Source organism: Sceloporus undulatus, chromosome 1 (genome assembly GCF_019175285.1).
Source record: "Sceloporus undulatus isolate JIND9_A2432 ecotype Alabama chromosome 1, SceUnd_v1.1, whole genome shotgun sequence".
Classification (NCBI taxonomy): domain Eukaryota; kingdom Metazoa; phylum Chordata; class Lepidosauria; order Squamata; family Phrynosomatidae; genus Sceloporus; species Sceloporus undulatus.
The window spans coordinates 315,029,972-315,054,113 of NC_056522.1; the positions used below are offsets into that span (position 1 = coordinate 315,029,972).

The 24,142-nt window shown below is 41.3% G+C and overlaps 1 protein-coding gene across 1 annotated transcript in view; it reads right to left on the bottom strand.

Annotated features, from left to right (window-relative positions):
- Positions 1–8,684: 8,684 nt before the first annotated feature.
- LOC121933945 (synaptojanin 2 binding protein) overlaps positions 8,685–24,142 on the bottom strand; it is a 21,136-nt gene continuing 5,678 nt past the window's right edge. The window contains exons 2-4 of the mRNA XM_042473929.1: positions 16,430–16,566; positions 11,947–12,042; positions 8,685–10,859 (exon numbers count right to left, since the gene is read on the bottom strand). Of these exons, the coding sequence (XP_042329863.1) occupies positions 10,719–10,859; positions 11,947–12,042; positions 16,430–16,566 (374 nt within the window). The 3' untranslated portion in view covers positions 8,685–10,718. The remainder of the gene's footprint in view (positions 10,860–11,946; positions 12,043–16,429; positions 16,567–24,142) is intronic.

Consider the following 24,142-nt stretch of genomic DNA (forward strand, 5'->3'; position numbering starts at 1 on the left):
CCATGGGGGGGTGCACAGGTGGTGAACCAATCCATATTAGTAAAAAGACCATAGGTGTTACCTGAACATCAAAGAGCAGACACAACTCCAAAAGGATGCCAAACCTTACACACATTATCATTTAGGTCAGCTGTGAGTGTGACCCTAGTCAGAAAAGGCAGACTCCTCTCGTTCAGGCTGACTAGATCATCCATCAACAAATAAATTAAACTCAAATTTATGTATCACTATCCCGCCCCCTTCAACCATTCTCCTACTTATATGCCTGGATTAGATAACTGATCTGGTACCAACACTGCAGAAATAAAACAGTTTGACACCATTTCAACTACCATTACTCTATCCTGTGGAATCCTGGGATTTGTAGCTTGGTGAGGAATTCAGCCTGGTTTGTCAAAGAGCTCTGGTGCCTCATCAAACTACAAATACCAGGATTCAAAGGATAGGGTAATGGCTAGTTAAAGTAGTACCAAAGTGCTTTATTTCTGCACTGTGGGTACACCTGTGTTACTGTTCTCATCCTATCCAAGTGTTGTCCAAGATGCATTGGGAGGTGGTGGCTCTGACATTAGTAAGGCAATGAATACACTCTTAGATTTACTCTGAATTTTAAAGGATCTCGGCCCAAAATAGGTCTAGCACATACATAAAAGTCTGGTGTAAACCCCAGACTGGATTCACCACCCAACTGAAACTGGACCACCAGTCACCCCAGGTATAATCTGGAGATCATTTGAGTTATAGTCCAACAATACCTGGAAACCCAAGGCTGGGAACCTACATGTTAAGAAACCAAGGTAGCCTTATGGTTACCTTATGGACAGGAACATACCTGTGGGGCAGATCACCAGTTTCCAAATACTGAACTGTCTTCTGGAATTTACATGCAATAGAAGACTAGAGAAACACTTAAGGTGACACAATTCATTCCCTCAATCTAGACAGATAGAAAGATGCATCATGATTGATGATATCCAAAGTGACAGACAGGCTGAGGAAAATTAACCAGTTTACCATTTCCCACAGACTAGTGAGCAACACAACCAAGGCCATTTCAAGGGTATAACCAGACCAAAAACCAAAGTTAAACTGATCCAGAAAAATATCTTCATTGAGAAATGCTGAAAGCTGAACAGTTATCATCTATTCAGCTATTTTGCTCCAAGCCAGAAGATCTGGTATCTGGTATTAGGAAGTATATCCAACAAAGTATCCACTTATTTCTAGCTTCAGTAATGGGTTGAAACCTGAGTTCTGCAAGGGGTTGAAAATGCATCTGAACATCTCTCTAAGGCTCTGAATGAGCAATACAAGTTACTGTTGAAATTTGTCTTAGAATTACTTGTGCACTGAAAAATCTATTTTTCACTCCTGCCTTGTAATATATATATACATTTTTAATGTTTCTGCCTAAGCTACAGTTCAGTGCCTTTGTGCATTATATTTACGGAAATTCTGCTATGAGAATTCAGTTATCTGAAATAGGGTCGTGTGGCCTTTTATTTACTTTGAACAGTTTTTTATCAAGACTTATTGCTTGTCAGGATGTCAGAGCCCTGCAAGTACATTGCAAGATGGATGGATGGGTCATACATTAATTTTGAGTGTAATTATGGAAAAGAAAAGACAGATTCAGGACAAACTTTTATGTCCCCTTTGTGCAGCAGATGTCAGCTGCATGAGAGGACATCTAAAATACCTTTGAGCTTTCTGGATCATAGAAGAGTTAAATAAACTCTATATTGGAATGCAAGTTTCTGGTTGATTGTGTAGGAAAGATTTCTGCTCAGCCTTCTTTCCAGATATATCCCAGTAAGTTCACTGTAACTTACTCATCACTTCCAGTTGCTATTTTGAGGAAAACGCAGATGAAAATGGAGTCAATTGGGTGTGATGGAGGTTTCTGGGAAGGTTGTACCTCAATGTTTTCATATGTCGTGATGTGCTGGGAGGGGATTGTGAAGCTTTGAGGCAAAAAATGCCCCCAAATCATACTTTTTTAAAGGGATATTGTGGGACTTTGTGTACAAGCAGTTAGCTCTAAGGAAACACAAAAGAGGAGTTCGGGGCTACATGTCATCTGTGGATTTCACTTTTCCTACTCCCTGAGCTAATAATAATAATAATAATAATAATAATAATAATATTTCTATCCCTATCCAATATGACTGAGGTGGCTTACAACAATAAAATCCATACAGTATAATAAAATAAATTCCACTATCCCCTCCCTCCATAAAACAGATCAACATAATAATTGCAACATGACAATAATAAAATACAGTTAAAATCATTAAAACAATCAGAGGCAGGAAACAGGACATCTTGGGGTAGTCACTAGGATGGTCCATATCAGTGGGTCTACCCATTTGATTCTTGTCTACTTTGTTACAAGTGATGAAATAAATGCAGTAATAAGGTGTTGATACTATCTCCTTATTTCTATGTTCAAAGGGGCCAATGCAAACCACAGTTAGTCCAATGAATGATTGAAGTTCAGAATAGAAATGGGAAGACTGGCACATCCCTTTGGCACCTCACCTCAAAAGGTGTACTCTCTGAAAGGAGTAAGGAAAACAGTTGGAAGCAGCCTGCGAACTGATCCCTCCCTGCTCCCTCATGGATGATGAAAATTAAAATACATTCCCTTTTTCTTTTTTATTTCACAGTACAGCCTCAATCTGAGACAAACTAGCATGAAATGTCCATTTAGACTGCAGTCAGAACTGCGATCATAAGATGACATTTAAATAGCAAATGTCTTTTTAGCTTGTTTAAATAACAAATGTCTTGTTAAATAACGCATATAATAATTTCTCTGATTTCCATTTGTAAATACTAATATTAATATTTAATTAGTCAGGTTCCCTCTGGTCTTAGCTGCTTCTTCTGAATTAATGTTAACTTTAGATATAACATACACTGCATATTTAAACAAGATTATAGCCTATAATGAAATATTCCAAATTTATGCCAGACATTACCAATTTTAAATATTTCAAAGTTTAATTTTTTTTCACCCTTTAGAAAGGCTATGCTGAATTTTGGCCCACAAAATATTTATAATTGAGAGGAGATTGAGGGAACATTATCTCTCCCTCCCCTTACCATTTTCATGCATTGTTCATTCTCCAGTCTGCAGCTTTAGCACCATGAGAACAAAAACTAAAAAAACCCCATCTAGTTCCCTTTCAAGGCATGATTTCAGTCAGTCAGGAATTACAAAGGCATCATTCTAAAATCAAGGCACAAAGAAAGAAAATCTCCCTGCAAGAGAAATCTTTTTGCCTTACTTGTCAGACCTCAAAACAATTATCAAAATGTGTAACTGCATTGCAGGAATGACATTATTTCATGAAATAGCCCTATTTCTGCACAAAGGCAATCATTCCAATCAGGTTTACAGTGTTGTTGTTGATGCATACATGAGAAGATACATTGTGCCTCAACATTAAACTGTTGCTGTTGTATTTAATGTGTTGTTGTTGCTGTATGCTTTCAAGTCATTTCAGATGTGTGCAACTCCCATTAATTTGAACAGTGAAGCAAAACTCCACCAAGAACTGTGAAGACCTTAGAAAATGTATTTTTTCAATGGCCCAATTAGGATGCTTATTAAACATTAGACACAAACTCCATTCTGTCTCAGAAAACAACATTGTATCAAGCTGTTTTGAATCCCATTTTGGGAGAAAGGTGGGGTACAAATCCCTAAATAAATAAATAAATAAAGTATACCATCAGTATACAGTACTTAACTTTTGGCCTCAGGCTGATAGTTATTTTTGAGAAGTTAATGATTCTCAGGAGAGCCAATGTGATGTAGTGGTTTGAGCATTGGACTATGACTGTGGAGACAATGGCTCAAACACTGGCTTGGCCATGCAAACCCACTGGGTGGCCATGGGCAAGTCACACTCTCTCAGCCTCAGAGGATGGAAATGGCAAACTCCCTCTAAAGAAACTTGCTCAGAAAACCCCATGACAGGGTTGCATTAGTGTTGCCTTATGTCAGAAACAACTTGAAGGCACACAGCAGCAGCAACAACTATTCTCAACCCATTATTTCACATTGTCATATCGAAAATGGAGCAAGCTTGTTTTCTGCTGCTCCAGAGAATAGGAGTCGGAACAATGATTGCAAGCTATAGGAACAGAGATTCCACCTCAACGTTAGGAGGAAATTCCTGACAGTAAGAACTTTTCAGCAGTGGAACAAACTCCCTCGAAGGGTGGTGGAGTCTCCTTCTTCGGAGGTCTTTAAACAGAGCCTTGATGGCCATCTGTTGGGTATGCTTTGATTGTGAGTTCCTGAATGGCAGGGGTTGGACTGGATGGCCATTGTGATCTCTTCCAACTCTATGATTCTATGATCTGTGTCTTCACTAGATCTGTTTTCCTTTAGTTTGCTTTTGTTTTTCCTCTTCTAAGTAAGATTTACCAATGGTCCCTTTCTGTATTTGTATCAGGACACTCTTCACATACACAACTAAAAAGGCATGGTATGTTCAAATATGAACAACCATAATGCAGCATTCGCAAACATTCCTTGCTGTTTTACTTTGTTTGTTAATCCTTTCCTATTGACTCCCAGCACTATGTCCTTTCTTGGCTAGCACAGCTAATCAAGCAGATGTTTTCAGAAGGCTCTCTCCAGAAGAAGTAGAAAGGAAGATGGAGAGCAGCAAATTGATATGTCAAAGACGACCCCTGCAAAGGAGTCCTTTCAGTATAAAAATTGAATTCAGAGTCAGCTCTTGTATTTAGACACCGAGGGTACCATTTTGCTCTTGAGACTCTGTGCATGCCTACAGGACACTCCTGAAGGGGCCATTTTCAAACTGATCAAGGATAATTGCAGCCTAGGGCAGCTAAAGAACCAGTCTCACCTATTCATATCAAAGAGGTAGCAATTAGAAATGCCAGTGTTGTACAGCTCCCTCTATTGTGGAACTGGGCTCCCATTTATTTGATCTATCCTTAACTCAGCAGGGAAAAGGCAGTAATCGCCTTGTGCCGACAGGTATTATAAACCGAACAACAGCTTTTGAAGAAAGAGTTTCTTTGGAACTATGTGAGAACTGCAGGTCACAAGAACTGGAAGGGAGCAGAGGGTTCTGGGAACAAGTATGCTTTTATTGTGTTCTGTATTCAGCAAGGCTTAGGCAACGTCAAGCAAGAGTCATGCTGTTCGTCTAAAAGATGGGAATTTATAAGTAACTTCCAGAGAGAAATATTAACTGAAATACCTTATAGGGTTAATTATCTTATGCTGAGAGCTAGTTACCACAGAAATTTGTCCTTGAAAAAAAATCAATTTTTCCAATGTATTGGTCTTTCTCCAAATTGCATTTAGGAATCATGCTGTGCTTCATCAAACTGAATTTCAGAGAAAAGCCTATTGGAAAAGCTGAACTTTGGGCAAGAAAAGGTTCATCAAAGGAATAAGTGGTTTTGGTTTCAAAGCCTATACAACTAAATTATAGTAAGAAGACTCAGACTGAATGAGGTGCTTTTAACCTTTACTTGGGTGGGATAACCTCTGTATCAGAAACTAAATGATACAGGTTTCAACCAATAATCACAACAGAAGATGTGTAGTATAATAATGGACATAATGCCTATCATTATATTGGGTAATATTTGCAGACACATAGCTATGGTGGATCAGGGCAAGGAAGGCTTCTGGGCCACCAGCCAACTAACCAGAACCACAGGATGCCCAGTCCCTGCCACAGAAGGAGGAAGAAGGGATAAAGATTGTGGTAGACATAGTATGAGAACACAATTCAGAACTTCCACTGTCACTCACTCTTCATCCTCCTCCTGTTGTAAGGAGGATGCTGAAGTGTGGTTTAGTATTGGGTGTATGTGTGGCAACACTGGAGAGCCCCCCCCTTTAAGAGTGGCAGTTGGGCAGCATAGGGGAAGGGGACATTTCTGTTACTTGTCGGGTTATCTGCTTCTGAGCTATGCCTTTGAAGACCTATATGTGGACATGGATGACAAATTACTTTTTCAGACAGGCAAAAGGGACGGGAGCACAACGGGATGCTCCCATCAGTGTTGCATGATCGCGCAAAGATTTTCAGACGACATTGTGCAACGTTGCAAAAATCCTACCATTATCCCATGAATAAAGAGAAGTTTTCCAGACGCTTTTCATTTATATGCTCACATCCCTTTTGCCTGACTTTTGCCATAAACTCCCAGACCTCTTTACAGGATCCCTTTAGAAAGACTGTATCTCCCCCATTACAAGGCTGCCTAAGTTTGACCATCTTCAGGGGAGGGGTCTTCTCTGTCCTACTACCTTTCCAGGCTCTTCCAAGAGGAAACAGGACAGCCTTTTGGGTGGCTTCCCCTAGGCTACTCAACTCTCTCCTCAGGGAGGCTCTTTGGGTGCTCTTTGCTTTGCAGGCAAAGACCTTTATACGTAAATAGACTTTCCACTTTAACTGAGCAGGGCAGAAAAGATTATTTCTAAAGTATGCTTTGATTCTGTTTTAAACTGTTTTAACCTGAGTTGTTTATTTTTAAAAACTTTTGTATTATACATAGTTTTATTTTTGCTTTAATTTATATTGTAATTGCACTTTGGTCCCAAATTAGGAGAAAGGCAGGATATAAACCAAACATACACATAAAGAGCATACACTGTATTCTGTCTTTGTCATTGGAGACATAGATGGCTTTTTAGCAATTTAGAGTGGTGATGCTGTCTCTCTGGACAGAGATAACTTATTCTCAGTGACTTATGCTCTGATAATCTCCATGTTAAGCTATTGTAATGCACTCCATGTAGTGCTACCTCTTAAGAGTTCAGAAGCCAGTTAGACTAGAAGGCAACTAATAAACTTACAAAATGAGACTGGATAATATGATCTTATCAGTCTGATGCAACATCAATGGCACTTGCTTTGAAGTTCATTTCAAGACCCAATTCAAAGTGCTGATTTTGATGTTCTGTTCCACATACTTGATCAAGCATACCTTAAGAACCATGTGTCTCCACATGTATCTACTCATACATGAATTGTTGTTGTATGCCTTCAAGTCATTTCTGACTTAAAGTTCTTCTTAAAGTTTAGGTGGAATTGCTTTTCTTGCCATTTGAATCCAGTGGCTTATGTTCTAGACTCTAACGCAGCAGAAAAGAAGCTTGCTTCTTCTTCTACAACACATCCCTTCAGATATTTAAAGGTGGCTATCATGAGTGATAGTGGTTGGTGCATTGGACTATGAATACTAATAGAGATGGTGGACAAACAGAAAGCAAGGAAAAGACATTATTTTTAAGCATCCATGGCCTTTCAGGCAAGTGTGTTCTATATCCTGGGATGCTGTGAATAATCACAAAGACTGCATTTCTTGCCCTAACATAACTGAAACATTAAAGTGAGAACTTTCCACTCCAAACTTCTTCAGAAACAGCCAGTTAGAAGCCAAAGCATGTCCCTTAAAGACTTTGTAACATTTCTGATATTAGCCATCCTTGCAAATAATTGTACAGTGTATTGCCAAGAAAACCCCATGATAGGATAGCCATGTCAGAAATGACTTGAAGGCATACTACAACAACAAGTATCTATTTCTTCTCCCTCCCTGACACACATTCTCTCTATCTGAGGCTTACCAGAAAGGCAGGTAACCATGGTCAGCAACTACCCAAAGCAACAGTGAAGCGTCATTTCCTTGCCTTCTGAGGGGTAGCCACAGAGATTTTTGTGGATGATGTTGCCACTGGGAGGTGCTGCCACAAACAAAACAAAAGTAGGTACAGTTGAGCTGCCCCTTCCTCCCTCCTTTTTGCCTCCCTCTCTTATTCCCTCTCTCCCATCAGTGCCGTCATCCTCACTCCAACCAGGTGTCTCCCAACCCAGTGGAGATGCCAAGAGCAGGAAGATAGCCTCTGAGGTGGCTGCCCAACAGATGACATTGTATAGAACCAATGCTGGCCCTTGCTTCCTTGCATACTCTATCCCGCTCTCCCCCTGCCGTTATCACTCTTGTCAGTCTCTTTGCTTTCTCATGCATGCCCAAACAGAGCAACAGCTCATGCTCCTCAACCTCACCTGGCTCCGCTGGTGGGGACAGGCAGGGAGAGGCTGTCTTTCTGAGGCTGCTAGAGAGCCAACAGGGTGTATATCAAGGGCAGGGAGCACAGCTATTCACAGCTAGGCACTCCTGCATCACTGCCCCCCAACTCTCTGTCCTGCCCATTGCCACCCCTTTTTTCCTCACAGCTCCCTGGATTTTTCTACTGTCCCCAGGGGGGTGGTATTGCCCACTTTGGGAATCACTGTTTTAAGGTCCTGTTACTAGAATAAGGCCATTAAATAAAACTGAGCACAAATAGAAAGGTGCTGATGGCACAAGCAAGGGTATGAGAGTCATACTAAGTGTGTCTCTGGCGTGTTTGGAGCACAGCTTGAAAATGTTATTTTGTTGGATGCCATGTTGGCTGAAGGATTTTTGGAGTCATAGTTCAAAAAAGTAACTTCAAAGCTTTGGTCTGGAATGAGGGTATGCTTTCTCTCCTTCAAATGTACTGAAGCAATCTCAGTAAAAACAAGGGAAGGAAACTGGTAGATAAATGCCACTATGAAAATATCCTAATGATTTTAAAAAAATCCCTGAAGAAACATTGAAAGTTAGGAAAATACAGAAGTTTCAGACCACAATTTAAAGTCTCAATACATATAATATATATGATATAATTTTTGGCATCATACAGACCTCACATATCAGCATTCTTTTGCAAGGTACAAAAACACATTCGCTTAAGAGAAGAGTAAAATGGACGATATCCTAGTTTGCTCAAATCATTGGCGACTACAGTACAATCAGTGTGTGCGTGTGTGCAGGGCGATGGTGTTACCAACTTAAAAGTGAAATTCTTGCAGCGTTTTGTTTGCTTTACATTTCACTATCTTACAATTTTTTGCCCACATAAAAGACACTTCCTGGCTTTACAATCCACAGAAGTCTCTAAAATAAAATCCATACTAAGCATTTTGAGGCTGGAGTAAAAGAATGTGTATAGCATGTTCATCACCTGCAGGTATTTCAGTAACCTAAAAACAAGTTCAGCTACTCAATCTGAAACATGTTTATTTGGAATTCCACTAGGCTGATATCCCAGTAACCATGCTAAAGTCTGTAGGCTTTGCCCTCACCTATAAACCCTGAATTTCACCCAAATCACTCCAATATGAAAAGTCAGTGGAATATAACACTATATGTCACCTATTGCTTTAGAAATACAATGGATGGCCTAAAGAATTTAAGGTGTGTGGATACACACTAGACACAATTTACCCGTTTGGTTTGCACTCACTAATGTTCAGCTCATAATGAGCTGAACTGATTACTGGGCCCAAAAGCAAGGTTATGGTTATACTGGGTTGCACCATATCAATGCAGTAACTTTTCAATGATTTTCTCCCATAACCCCAGAATTAATCAGAAGAGCAACATAGGCATCTCCTGGGCAGCTATGCAATGGTTAAGAAAAGATTAAGCAAACTTATGTTACCATATTCATTTCCCATTAGTACATTTCCTAGAAGCAATTTCTCATAGTGCTTCAACATGGAAGCAAGGCGAGACCAATACCTCAGAGGATAATGCAACTTCTTTTACAAAGAGGCATCTATGGGAAGAAAGGAACATCCTGCCCCAATACAGCTTTCAATGATTTTAAAGATACATTATTAGTCTTAATATTCCATACTTCCCTTCAGCCTGTTTTTGTAAATGAGACTTTCATAATGCCACTGTAACAAAAACAATCAATACCAGCTCATAAGAAGCTTATTTAAAACTTTGGACTCTCTTTTATTTCTGCCACAGTCCTGAATGCATATTTACCTATGTGTTCAGGTTGGCTAATTAGTGTATCTCTTGCCTCTATAGGCTTTTCCCCATGTTCTCATGATGCCTCTTATCTTTACAGGATCAATCCCAGCATTTATGGTTTGCTTTGTGCCAATAGCTCATCCAAAGCTGCAGATTAAACTTAATATGCTCCCCTAAGGTATGTCATAAAAAGAACAGCTCATCCCCCTTCACCAAAAGACTAAGAAGCAGATACACCCATCACTGCTTTCACTTCTCACTACTTTTATCTCTACTGATGACTGAGTAGGGCATATATGTAGGTTGTGAAAGAACTCATCCAATGCTTCTTTTCACTCCTCAGCTAGAAGCTCTACCTGCAGTCCAGAGATTCTTTTAACTGGCAAGTAGTTTCCTGTATACTACAGGACATCGTATCCCTCCTATTCCCTATCAAATCAGTTAGTTTACTGGCTGCCCAAGACAAGTTATGCTAGTTTCAGAAACTTACTGAAAAGCAGCAACAGAATGTCAGAAGCCCTGTGGATCAGTGGAGCCTCACTGTACCAACCTTGCTTTGCAGCCTACATTTTAAAATCAAAGAGCCAGGGAGAAATCATGGAGCAAAAGAAAATAATCAGAAACAGCTTAATCAAACTTCTGCAGGACCAGTGAAGTGCGACATCCTGGTTTGTAAACAATCTGGTCCCTAACGTGCATGAAATTCACATCACACACAGCAGCAACTTTACATTAGGCAATGATTCTCTCCTCCCCCATTGTCAATCCAGAATAAGACAGTCAATTTGCGCTCTTTAAATTGCATCATAGATTTGTAGACTTTGCTATGCACCAAGGTCTTCCAGAAGTGGTGTGGGTCACAGCCGTTGTCGGTATCTCAGGAAGGCCCATACTACAGCCACTGTTATGGCCAGTCCTGGCACCAAAATCACAGCCAAAGGAATGCCTCCTGGCTCTCCATCCCCTCGGTGGCTTGAAGGACCATTCTGGGGCACCAGCTGCAATGAGAAGAAGAGTAATAGTATGGAAGACATTAAAGCAGAACAAAAGATAACTAAACAGCATATGCACATACTTCTCAGATCAGGTATGACCAAGATCCTTCTGGTGAGAAACTGAACCACTCTGCTTAAAGTTAATATTCAATAAAGCTGCAGAAATCATTAACTCTTGAAAGCTTGTGCACATGTTACACTTTAATGAGCTTTAGCTAACATATACAGCACATTCATCTTCCTACAGTCACTATTCATATGCTGAAGTACAAAGCTGAAGAATGTGTAAAAGCATATGTCTACATTTATCTATTGCTAATCATCTTTTATATTTTCTCTCTGCCTCTTCCTTCCACCCTACCCTTAACTGTTCAACTTAGGTAGCTTCTTCCATAATAAAGTCATCCATGAGAAGATTTTAGCTTCCCCATTTCATATGGTGAATGTTATTTACAATTTGGCTGCATGTATATGGAAACAGCAACCATTTACATAAGGCTGTTCCAGCATAGCAATCTCCTGATACTGGACTGCATCTCTCATAATTCCTGAAAATAGAAGTTGTAATCTAACAAATCCTCATAGTATTAAATTGAGGATTGACTGATTTATAGTCTAAATGCACACTTGAACTCTTGTAAAGAGCATTTATCATTCCACACATGCATACCCCCAGCTGTTTACAAGAGCAGAAAAGCAATCAGAAAAGTCACAATCAAGCATGCAAGCAACTTCAAGGATTAATGTTTAACGTATCTGCAACGAGAAGAAGGATCTCTCATTTCTCCCCACTCAATAAGGTTCATCATCTACTAGGATAAAGTACAGTGGGCCCTTGGTATCTCCTGGGGTTTGGTTCTACGATGCCTTGTGGATACCAAAATCTGTAGAAACTCAAGTCCCATTAAATACAATGGCATTGTAAAATGGTATCACTTCTATAAAATGGCAAAGTGAGTTTGCTTATTGGAATTTATGTTTTTAAAAAACATTTCCAAGCTGAGGATCATTGAATCCGTGGATAAAAAAATCAATGGATAGAGAAGGCTAACTATAATAGTGGCAGATCCCAATATCCAAGAATACATACCCTGTGTTGAACCTTTAAGGAAACATGGTCACCCGCATTCCTAAAGAGATCCACAGCATGCTGGTGCAGCATGTCCTTCAGCTCCTTGCCATTAACCTATAAAAAACATCAACGTTTTGAAGGCCAATTTGAACACAATAATTTTAGGCACAAGCTGACAACCAGCTTAAACAAAGGATCATCACTAGATGACAATTTAGTCTACACAAGAACAATTCTGCTTGTATTATTTTTATAAATGGAATAGCATTCTAAATATTCGAAGTTCTTCATTTTTCAGAAATGACATGGGGGAGAAAAACTGGTAAGTGGCAATACAAATGCTTCTTATTTATGTTCATCACCAACTTTCATATATGTTCTGAACAGAGAGCATCTTTAAACGGAATTAGATGCAAGCAGCCAAGAATGTAAAATAAAATAGAGTACCATCAGCTCTGAAAAGCTTTAAACATTAAGTAGGGATGCAGTTCCATGCCCTGGAAATCCTTGGCAAGGGAAGCTGAGATAGCTCTATTCTGTCGCCCTTCAGCTGGGAAGCAAAGGCATTTGTATTTAGACAGATTTTTGGCATTTAAGAGGATCTGAGGCTGAAATAATTTTTAATCTGGAGTTTGCTGTTACTCTGTTCTTGTTTAAGAGTTTTAATTTGTGTTTTTATTGGATGTGCTCTCATGCTTTAATTAGAACTTGCTATTTTAGTTGTATTTTGTTAGATGTCTGCTTTTAGTGGACTGTCAGATATGAACCCAACAAATAAAGAAATCCTATATGAATTTACATGGCAGTAAACACCTCTGAAAATGATGGTTATCTATTTATTAGATTTGTATCCTGCTTTTCTCCAAAAATGGGATTCAAGGCAGCTTACAATAATTTTAAAAGGATAAAATTACAGTTACCCAGAAGTAACTGTAAGCTCTGAAACATCCCAAGAAACAACCACTCACTATAAGCAAAGCCTTGTGCTTTGCTTTAGGAGAGAATCACTGATTGGTGAAGCTCACATGAACAACAATCAATATTTTTGAATAGACTTTTGGGAGGGGGGTTAGCAGGAGAGATACAGAGATTCTAAAAACAGACAGTGATTATATATGGCCAAAGGCCCAAGTGTGTTGCCCAGCAATAACAATAATAATAGTAGTACTAGTTTTTATTTTGTGTCTTCAAGTCATTTCTGACTTATGGCGACCCAAAGGCAACCCTATCTTGAGGTTCAAACCATGCCCTCTCCAGAGTCATAGTCCAATACTCAAACCACGCCACCAGGCTGGCTCTCTCCAATCATCATCATTCCTTATCTACTTCTCCCCAAGGATCAAGGTGAAGAACAATTAACAAATACATTATGGGCCTCTACAGACCACGCCTAAGAGGTGGCCTCAGCTGTCCCTTTCGCGCCAGATCAGATCCATGGCAACTTCACTCCATGACCCCAATCCGGCCTTTCTGTAGTGCGAAAAGGACCCACGAAAAGCAGCTCTGTTTTGCACGTTGGAAAGGGTGCCATAGCTGCATTGCCACAGCTTGGCGGTGCTCCTCCAGCGCCTTGTCATATGGATGCAGCGCCAGAGAACCGCCATGATACCACACACCATGTGCAGCGGCACATGGTGCCCTGGGGGCAGAGTCAGGGCGTGCACCATCTGGACGTGACACCCCGACTCCGCCCCCAGGCCAGCCTTAACAGCCAGTCTGAAGAGGGCCCATATCAGTTAAAAACACATCAGTTAAAACACACATCATTTTAATAGGACAAATAAGATGTACACCTATTAACTACATTATGTAATTTGAAACTATTTTTCCAACATGGCCATACCTAATTTCCATAGAAGCTACAGCCTTCTCAGAAAGAATGTATATTCCAGAAGAAAGGCAGTGCAAAGAATGAAGGAGACAAATCAAAATTTCAAGAGTAGGAAAATCACTGGCTCAAAGGAAAATAAGACAAATCACTAAGTCACTTTATTAATTTTTAAGTTATTAAAATATTTATATCGTATCCTATGTAAAGAAAATGTCAGCACAGTGTTAGATGTTCACAAAACTCCCTTAGGATGTACACATATCTAACTTCTTGTTAGCCCCTAGTTTTTCCTTCTTGAATCTTTAGTTTGCCTTTTAAGGTTCAATTCAGCTTTTTAAGCTGATCTTGCAGGCCTTGAGTTATTTCTTTTATCTTCTAGGCTTTGAGTTATTTCAGTTTTTGAATTATTGACACTTATTATTTTAAACATTCACATTTTCTGCTGCAATAATTGTATTAGTGTTAATTATTTTAGTTTTACTGGATAAGCTTCATTGAAAGTATTTTATCATGAAAAGTGGTCTATAAACTGGAAAATAAATATTTTACTATGACTATTAGTAGAACACTGCATACATGGATCATGCTATACAAATAAATTATTCCATCAACAAAGGAGAAGACCTGTGTGTACACTAGGAAAACATGCCAGGGAAAATTGTGAGTGCTTATAGTGCACTACCCACAGTAAATAACAGTGAAAAATGATGTGTCACCATAGGTAGAAATGGATATGTAATACATCTTCAGGGTTGAAGTGTGTACATAACAAATTTTCAAATTGCAAGATAGCCTAAGTCATTCAATGGCAGTGTTTGCACAAGGACGTGCTAATGCATGCACATCACCGCACACTGAATAACAAGGGACACAACTGTCTGCATTTTTCCCCATCTGTGGGTGGGCCCAAAGCTGAACCCCACAGGTGGGAAGGGTCCACTCTACTTGTAACATATCAGTAAGGTTTTTGTTGTTGTTAACTGCCTTAGAGTCGATCTCAACTCATGATAATGCTATGAAAGATGTCTCCAAGATCCCTATTCTTAAGCTTTCTGCTCAAGTCCTGCAGATTCAGACCTGTGATCTCCCTGATTGAATCTAGCCATCTGGCATGTGGTCTTCCTTTTTATTGCCTACTACCTTTCCTACCATTATTGTCTTTTCTAATGAGTCTTGCTTTCTCATGAGGTGGCCTCAGTTTAATCATCTTGGCTTCCAGAGATAGTTGGGGCTTGATCCTTTCTAGAACCCATTTGTTTGTCTTCTTGGCTGTCCACAGTATCCTCAACACTCTTCTCCAGTACCACATCTCAAATGAGCTGATTTTCTTTCTTTCAACTTTTTTACTGTCCAGCTCTCACATCCACATGTGGTAACAGGGAATAAGAACAGGTGGTGGAAGGAGATTGTGAACTGACAAGTTAATTCCCTTTTCTTTTTTTCAGAGACAGTCAGGGTGGATTTGGTCACACTTTTAGACCACCGGCTTCTGGAAAGAGAAAGACACTATTCCACTGATGTAAAATAAATGCACTGTGGGAATGCAACAAAGTCTCAAAAGAGATTAAAAAAGGAGCAAAATATAGTGAAATCCACTTATAAACCAGTTGTGCTGTATAATTCCAAAATATGAAATAAAAAAACATCCCCACAACATAGGAAACTGAAAAAAATAACGTCTTGTGGGATAGTCCAGTTTGTGGGAACCTTACAAAGTTTCTGAAGTTCATCTTCAGACATTATGTCATTATTTTTTAAATCTGTTTTTAACTGATTTTAATCATATTTTTAAAATGATGTGTGCACCTTCAACTCACCTGTCATCTTATGGAGACCCCATTAATTTCATAGGGTTTTCCTAGACAAAGAATACTCAGAGATGGGTTATGCCAATTCCCTCCTCAGAAATTATTATTTATTTTATTAGCTTATTATTTACATTATTATTTATTTTAAGTATTTATACTTCAGTCACAAAGGCTCTCAGAGAGGCTTACAAATTGTTAATTTGACAGTTCCTTGCCCTCAGTTTTATAATCTAAATAAAACACAACACACAAGGAAGAGAATGTCAATGAAGGAGGGGATTGAGTTCAGCAGATACTTCTGGTTCATCTCTCCCTCCAAGGCCAGAGCAGTGACAGTTGGGATGGATGGAGGGATTTTCATCTGCTTCTGGGTATAGGCATGATGGAGCTGTGTCTGGCTCTTTTCTCCCTCTGAAATCCAACAGCACCTGGCATTCATTGGCAGTCTCCTATTCAAATACTAACCAAGGCCAACTGTGCTTAGCTTCTAAGATTAGACAATATTATTATTTAATTATTTTGTAACTTTTATAAACTAATATTTTGAGAGCTAGTATGGTGTAGTTGTATGAATTTTGGACTAGGACACTGGGAGACCAAGGTCTGAATCCCTAATGGACCATGGAAACCCACTGGGTGACCTTGGTCAAATCACACTCTCTCACCCTCAGAGGAAAAAGGCAAACCATCTCTGCACCAATCTTGCCATGAAAATCCAGTGACAGGCTTGCCTTAGTGTCTCCATATGTTGAAAATGACTTGAAGGCGCATAAGAACAACCCAATATTTTACCTTAATCTTTTTTTAAAAACCTTAAATCCCAGGAGAAGGGGGATATAAATTCAATTAATCAACTACTTACTGTTAAAATTTTGTCTCCTTCCTGTAGGCGACCATCCTGTGCAGCAGCTCCATTTTCTTTGATCCGGCTAACAAAGATGCCAGTGTCACTGGAGAGGTGCTGTTGGTCTGTCCCACCAACTATATTAAATCCCAGACCTAAAGACAAGAGCAAGTTGGAGGGCAGTGAGAACCTCCGAGGCAAGAAGTAAATCTGAACCTCAGAACAGTTAACAGTAGCTATTCCCATCTAATCTGCAAAACAGCAGATATTATTTTAAATTTGTGTTTGCAACCATACCTACTTTTTAAACTTAATACAAGGCTAGAGAGGCGATTTTCAGTGGAATCACTCTTAAGAGGAGACGTACAACCTTCTCTCCCCAGCTGTGATGCCAGTGAAAATCTTCACCACAATTAATAATAGGAAAAAATGTCCCACTGGTAGGGTTGCCATAAGTCAGGACCTCCAAACCGGGACAAATGTAGGACAACGATTTCAAATGTAGGACACATTTTATAAAAATGGAGGACATGCAAAAAAAATTAATGCTTTTTTAAAAATGTTAATATAAATGCATGTTTCTTAGGCATGATCAAAATGGAGGACATTTGGGCATTATTCCTAGACAGATGGCAAAAATGGACTTCCTTTTCTGCCCAAACCACCCCCTCCATTCCAAAACACACATAACAGCACATTTGGGCACTTCACGTGGCTTTACTTAACATGGCCTCTTGCATATTTCAGAGGCTTATTCCATAACAAACCCCTTGAGTTTAACACTTAGCATGGTTTAACATGGCTATGCATATTGAACATGTCAAAGTGGTTTCACAAGAAGTGGATTTGCCGTTTCAGGTTTCTTGCACCAACTCTACTTCTCAGAAGTGTGTACAGTGGTGCCTCGGGTTACGAAATTAATTCGTTCCGCGGCTAATTTCGTAACCCGAAAAACCTTCGTAAGCCGAATTGCCATAGGCGCTAATGGGGAAAAAGCCGCGGCTCCGCCGCGGCTCCATTTAAAACAGCGCCGGAGTTTTTTCGTAACCCGAAAAAACTTTCGTAACCCGAAACAATAAATCCCTATGGGATTTATTCGTATCCCGAAAAAGGAACGTTGGGTACTTACCGTGACACGTTCATTTCCTGCAGAGAAGGGTCCTGGCATCCTGTAATCTGGGTTTAGCTCCTCCTATTTGCTCCTGTAGGCAGGGACAATAAACAAAAGACCGGCCCCTATATAGGGAGGAGCTAGCCCCCCTGAGCCTCAGTCTTGTTCCTGCCTATGCTCCTAGCAGGATGTTCTCTTCGAGCCAGCGAAGTTTTTCCTTTCTGCGAAAGAGGTTTGAAAGTTTTCTTGGCCTTCCCTTCTTCTCCTCTCTCCTGCCTTTCCCCCCTTCCTTGGTGGTGGCTATGGCAGAGGACCCTGAGAGCATGGGTGAAGGGCCATCCTTAACCCAGGCTTCCCTAGCTCAGGGTCTGCCAGCTCAACAGAGGGAGCTGGCTTCAGAGGGAGACCCTTTGGGATGTGTTTGCTGTTGCTCTGCAGCTTCTTTACTACAGCCTTGGAAGCATGAAGAAGACTTAAAATGGCAAGGGCTCCCAGGATTGGAGAAAGGTCTTGGCTTTGCCAATGACTCTCCCTTTCCTCCAAAGCTGCCCCCTTTCATGGTGGGAGCACAGGAGATCTCTGCAAACAGCATTGCAGCACATGGGAGCCGTGGGAACAGATGGTGAGGGGTTTCCCCTCCATGTCTCTGTTTCTCCACATCACCTCTGCCCAGCCTGTTAAGGCCAGGGATCAGTGATGAAACTGGCCAGAAGTCATGGAAACTTCCTTCCTCAGCATCTCTGCCCAACCAGAGTTCAGAGGACAGGCCAGCCAAAAGCCATGGCAAAGGATTTCTCTGCATCACCTCTGCCCAGCCTGTTTAAGGCCAGGGATCTGTGAGGAAACTGGCCAGAAGTCATGGAAGCTTCCCTCCTCAGCATCTCTGCCCAGCCAGAGTTCAGAGGACAGGCCAGCCAAAAGCCATGGCAAAGGATTTCTCTGCATCACCTCTGCACAGCCTGAAATGGCCAAGGTCAGAGAGGCAAGCCAGCCAGAAGTCACAGGAGAACGGTGAGTACCAGGGGCCCTCTCTCTCTAGCCACCAAAGAACCTTTGCCAGATCTAATGCCCTCGCTCAGGGTAGGCATTGCCATAAGGCCTCTGCCATGGCCATTGCAGGCACTATGCTTAGCATAAGGTTTGGGACTCTGCCAGGAGGGCAGATGGGGGCATTAACCCTTGGTCTCCCCCTTCCTTCCCATCTCTGGCCCCAATGGCACCCAGGACCCTAACAGGTGTGGGGGATCCTTTTGCAGACTGGGAAACACATGGTGGTGTTGCCAGGGCTCCTGCACATTCCTTTTGAATTCTTATAATGAGATGGTTTGTAAGGAGGCAGAGGATTCCTCCTCTGTGTTGCACAGACACATGGCTGTAAAGGAAGCTAGAATTGGCCCAGCAGGAGCTGAAGCTTCCAACTCTAAAATGGTCTTTTTTGGCTGCCACAGAGCATCCCACAACAAAGCACGAAGTGGCTTCATGTCCTCCCCAGAGAGAGCATGGCCTCTGCCACCCACTTCTAAACAGAGGCTGGAGGGCCATCTATCGGTTATGCTTTGTTTGAGAGTTCCTGCATGGCAGAATGGGGTTGGAATGGATGGCCCTTGGGATCTCTTCCAACCCAAGGATTCTTGGAGAGACCACATGGATACAAATCCTCCTGTGTTCCCTCCCCAAAAATTACAACAACAAAAAGGGGTAAACCATTTGTGGATATCATGGGTGGAGAGTTCCCTTCACCCCCAATTGTGTTTGGTTGCCCCAAACTATGGCACTCTTGAGAGAGCAGCTTGAGTGCTTGGCCTCTCCTTTCCATCAGAGATTATCCTTTCTCAGGACACAGACTTACCTCAGGTGAATGTGGAGCCATGTCCCACAGCAGTCCCTCTGCCCTTCCCAGCTACCTATGCAAGTGGGAGGGAGTTGAGGACCAAGCTAGCTTCTATCATGCAGCCAGGTTACTATAAAGCCTGCCTGAAATTCAAAGGGCTAAGCTGTAAACCCCAGCTTGAAGTTGGGGCTGTTTTAAACATAAAACAAAGTGCCCTGTGAGTATCAGGGCTACACTACAGGCCATATGCAGCTATCTACCCATGATTAGCAATGGTCTTCAGTCACTGCTAACCCAGGAGCAGTTTCCTCAGTGCCTGGAAGAAGCTACTGCCCAGACAGCCTCCCTTGATGGGGCAAAGCATGGAGGGGAGAGCCCCCACAGCAACAGGGCTGGGGGCTCAGATTTACAAGAGATACTGGTTAACCTTTCTGGTGTTCATTTTATTACTGTTAGCACATGAGGTTTGAGTTGTGTTGTTTCTGCTCACCCCCCCTCTCCTTTTTCCAGGCCAGAGAAGATGCCTGGAAACTAATTCTTCAAGGGAGGGGCTAGCCATAAAGCCACTTGATGACCCTTCTTGCCTCCTCATGGGCCTCCATCACTGTCTCCATTAGGTCCAGAGCCTTTTTTGCCTTAGGTAGAACAGCCAAAGACATAGGATGAGCACATGGTTCTACCTCCTTTGTGCAAACTGTTGTCAGCCATAGCACTTCTCATTAAGAGCATAAGCTTTAACAATACAGATTCATTTAAATGCTAATAGACAGGATGACTCAAACAAGGAGAAGGCCTCTGGTCACTCAGCAGACCTCTAATGCTTACATGCATTGAGGATCTTTGGTAAAAACATCTCATGAGAGGTGATAGATACATTGGATCAAGGTGACCAACCAAGCTCCACTTTATTGTCATAAGGGTTATGTTCCTGTTATTAAACACAGGGAACCTCAGTCAGCTAGCCTCAAAAGATGTGGCTCCCCTTGCCTTCCCTTCTTTCATAAGAGAGATGTCTGTTAAAGGGAAGAAACTAAAAGATACAGTTTCTTCCATGAGATGGTTCTCACTAATACAGGGGGTTAAGAAAAACTCTTATCAAAAACAAACAGACAAACAGCCTCCTCTCCATGGGGGGAGAAACCCCCCCTTCCTCCATGAGTGTTTTAAAACAATATAATCAGGTTTTTCTGCTAAGGGGTTGCTTCAAATCCCATTCAGACATCCTGCAGAGCCCTGAGGACTCTGCCACAAAGACCACAATTGCCTCTTACCTTGTCTAGATAGTTACATTTTAAATAAGAATGCCTGCAGATGGTCTTGCCATTCAACTGCTTCCTGACTTGGATAGGCCTATTGTAACAAGGTCTATCTTGCATATGATGAATTGGGCTCAAGGCCATGAAGGCTGCCAATCTCTTTCTTTTAGTGGTCTCAGGAAGCTACAAATTCCTTTCCATATTGTTGGGCATGCTTTGATTGTGATTTCCTGCATGGTAGGGGGTTGGACTTGATGGCCCTTGTGGTCTCATCCAACTCCATGATTCTATGGTTTTATGGTCATAAGGTTAGCTGCTGTGTGGGTGAGTGTCTTATCCCTGATTGGGTTTTCATGGCATGGTCTGGTCCTAACAACACCATTGTTTACTACCTTTGGGGCTGGAAAAACGGATTTCCTAGTGCCTATGCCTTGTTTTCTGCTAGCAAAAACGCTCAGATTTAATATACCATACAGCTCCATATAGAGACTTACACCAGCCACCTATATGCCCACAGCTTGTAAATAGTATGTGTGTGTGTGTGTGTGTGTGTGTGTGTGTGTATATATATATATATATATATTCCAAAAAACAAACAAAAATACGACACAGCAAACTATGATTTTACTATTTATATAGGAGACTCCCTTTTACTATGTGATTATATTTTATGTGCCTTGAGCTTCCATGGATTTGGTATCCATGCAAAGTCCTAAATCCAACTCCAGTACATATTGAGGGCCCACTATACTATTTTAAATTTAGGTTTGTGTTCCTTTGACAGATCCCTTTTGTGGAGAAACTCTCTCCTCAAAATTAGATACCAGAGGGCTATCCTTGCCAAGCCCCCTGGTCCCATTTCATGACTCCTTAATCAGCAGTTCATTCAGCCGGGAGACCCCTCAGCCTTCATACAGGTTGAGGATAGCCTGCTACATGGAGTTGGGGTGATTTTTGAAGGCTCTAGACTAGTTCATCCTCAGATGAAATCAGACTTAATTCTGACCACATGCCCTGTTAACACAGAGTGCATCTATGCTTCTGCATGGACTCACCAATGTCTGCGAGGTAAAGGTTAATCCAGTGTCTTCTTTGCCTAACCATGGGATTAGTCTTATTTTACACAGGTTCACAGATGTTCCAGTAAAGAACTGCACATTGTTTTGAAATTTTAATTGGAAGTCAGACATTAACATTCCTCTTTCAGAATGGTAAGTCTTAATTACTACAAATGAAATCACCTTAATATCACCTTCATTGCTATAAACAGTTGACAAGGTGATCAGTGGTAGGCTGGAAGCTGCCATAGGTCCAGATTAGATCAGATTCTATTCTGATTGATCACATAATCCACTGCTTAGACAAGTTCTCATCAACTGCTTCAGGTTTTCAGTGGCTGACCTGCTACAGTCCATCCAAGATGACATTAAGAAGGGACTTGACCCAACATGGTTATAAGGCAGGTGTCTGCCATCATGTCGTTTCTGCTCCATACGAGAGCAGCTAGAATGGCAGCCATCCTCACATTAAGAGGCTGTTGAGAGGAGTTTTCCAACAGGGCCTGTCCACCAGACATCGTTTTCCATCTTGGGATGTGAACACGGTCTTAGAGGCTCTGACGGTTGGGCCGATCAAGTCCCTTTGGGAGGCCTTCCTCAAACACCTCTCCCTCAAGGTCATCTTCCTCGTGGCCATTCCCTCCACCAGATGGGTGTCAGAGCTGGGGCCCTGTCGGTACGTAAAGACTTGTGTATTTTTAGGCCTGTCTCAGTGTGCCTTTGTCCAGACCCTACCTTCGTGCCTGGGGTCAACTCAGCCTTTCAGGTGTCACAGGACATTCTCCTGCCTTCATTCTGCCCCGATCCTAAGAAGGACTTGGAAAAGACCTGGCACACATTGGATGTGTGCAGAGCCCTCAAAATCTACATCAAGAGGACTTCATCCTTAGGTCATCTGAGATGTTCCTTTCCTTTCGCCTGGGCTCTTTGGGGTGCAGGGTACCAGTCTCGACTCTGAGTAAGTGAATCAGGTCTTGAATTCAAAAGAGCTACTGAACTCTTGACCTCACTCCACCCGAGGGGTTGATGGTGCACTCAACCAGGAGTGCATCTACCCCTGCAGCCTTGGCCACTAGCGCCTCCCTGTCAGATATTTGCATGGTGGCCACATGGAAGTCGCCTTTGACCTTCATAAGACATTACAAACTGGACGTGTCTCAGTCCGCAGAGGCGTCATTTGAAAGGAGGTTCCTCCAACAGATTGTGTCGGGGGCCACAGTCTCCTAGCAGCACCTCCCTCCCAGTTCGAGAGGGCTTTTGTAAATCCCAGATTACAGGAGGACAGGACCCTCTCTGCTGGGAAAAGGAACGTTGGGTACTTACCGTGACACGTTCATTTCCTGCAGAGAAGGGTCCTGGCATCCTGCCCACCCGGGTGCTGCCTGCGGCCTCTGACCCTGGCTGCCTGTTGGTGGACCTGCCTTGTTCTTCTTCTTGTTGCTGGATTGGTTTTTCTGAGTTCTTGTTTGTTCTTGGACTAGTTTTTTCTAAGGTGTTCTAGTTAACCCTTAGCTGATGTTACTAAAGTTCAGTTCCTTGAGTACCTTACTAGTCGCTTGGCTTGTTATTGACTGAGGCTCAGGGGGGCTAGCTCCTCCCTATATAGGGGCCGGTCTTTTGTTTATTGTCCCTGCCTACAGGAGCAAATAGGAGGAGCTAACTGCCTACAGGAGCAAATAGGAGGAGCTAAACCCAGATTACAGGAGGACAGGACCCTCTCTGCTGGGAAAATTCGTAACCTGGGTATTTCGTATCCCGAGGTACCACTGTACTTGGTCAAGGGACTTTGATTTTTTTTCACTGCACATGAGTTTGTAAAAATCAGAGCAGCTAACATTGGCCATGCCTGAGAGGCTTGCTGATATCAATATCACCATCATCATCATCATCACCATCATTGTCACAACAAGGGAGACTTGTTAGCATTAAAAGCACAAAAAATACACCAAAACCACACTTTGGAAGGTGACACTTTCTCAACTTCAGAAGCTGACTCATATCACATCATCACCACACTATCATTGTCGAAGCAAGGGAGAATTGTTAGCATTAAAAGCATCAAAAATACACAGAAAAGGCACTTTAAAATGCACTTTAAAAATACTGTTTAAAAAATACAGCTTAAAAATGCACTTTAAAAAATACAGCTTAAAAATGCACTTTAAAAATACAGTTTAAAAAATACAGCTTAAAAATGCACTTTAAAAATCCAGTTTAAAAAATACAGCTTAAAAATGCACTTTAAAAATACAGTTTAAAAAATACAGCTTAAAAATGCACTTTAAAAATACAGTTTAAAAAAATACAGCTTAAAAATGCAATTTAAAAATACAGTTTAAAAAATACAGCTTAAAAATGCACTTTAAAAATGCAGTTTAAAAATAAAGCTTAAAAATTCACTTTAAAAATACAGTTTAAAAAAATACAACTTAAAAATGCACTTTAAAAATACAGTTTAAAAAATACAGCTTAAAA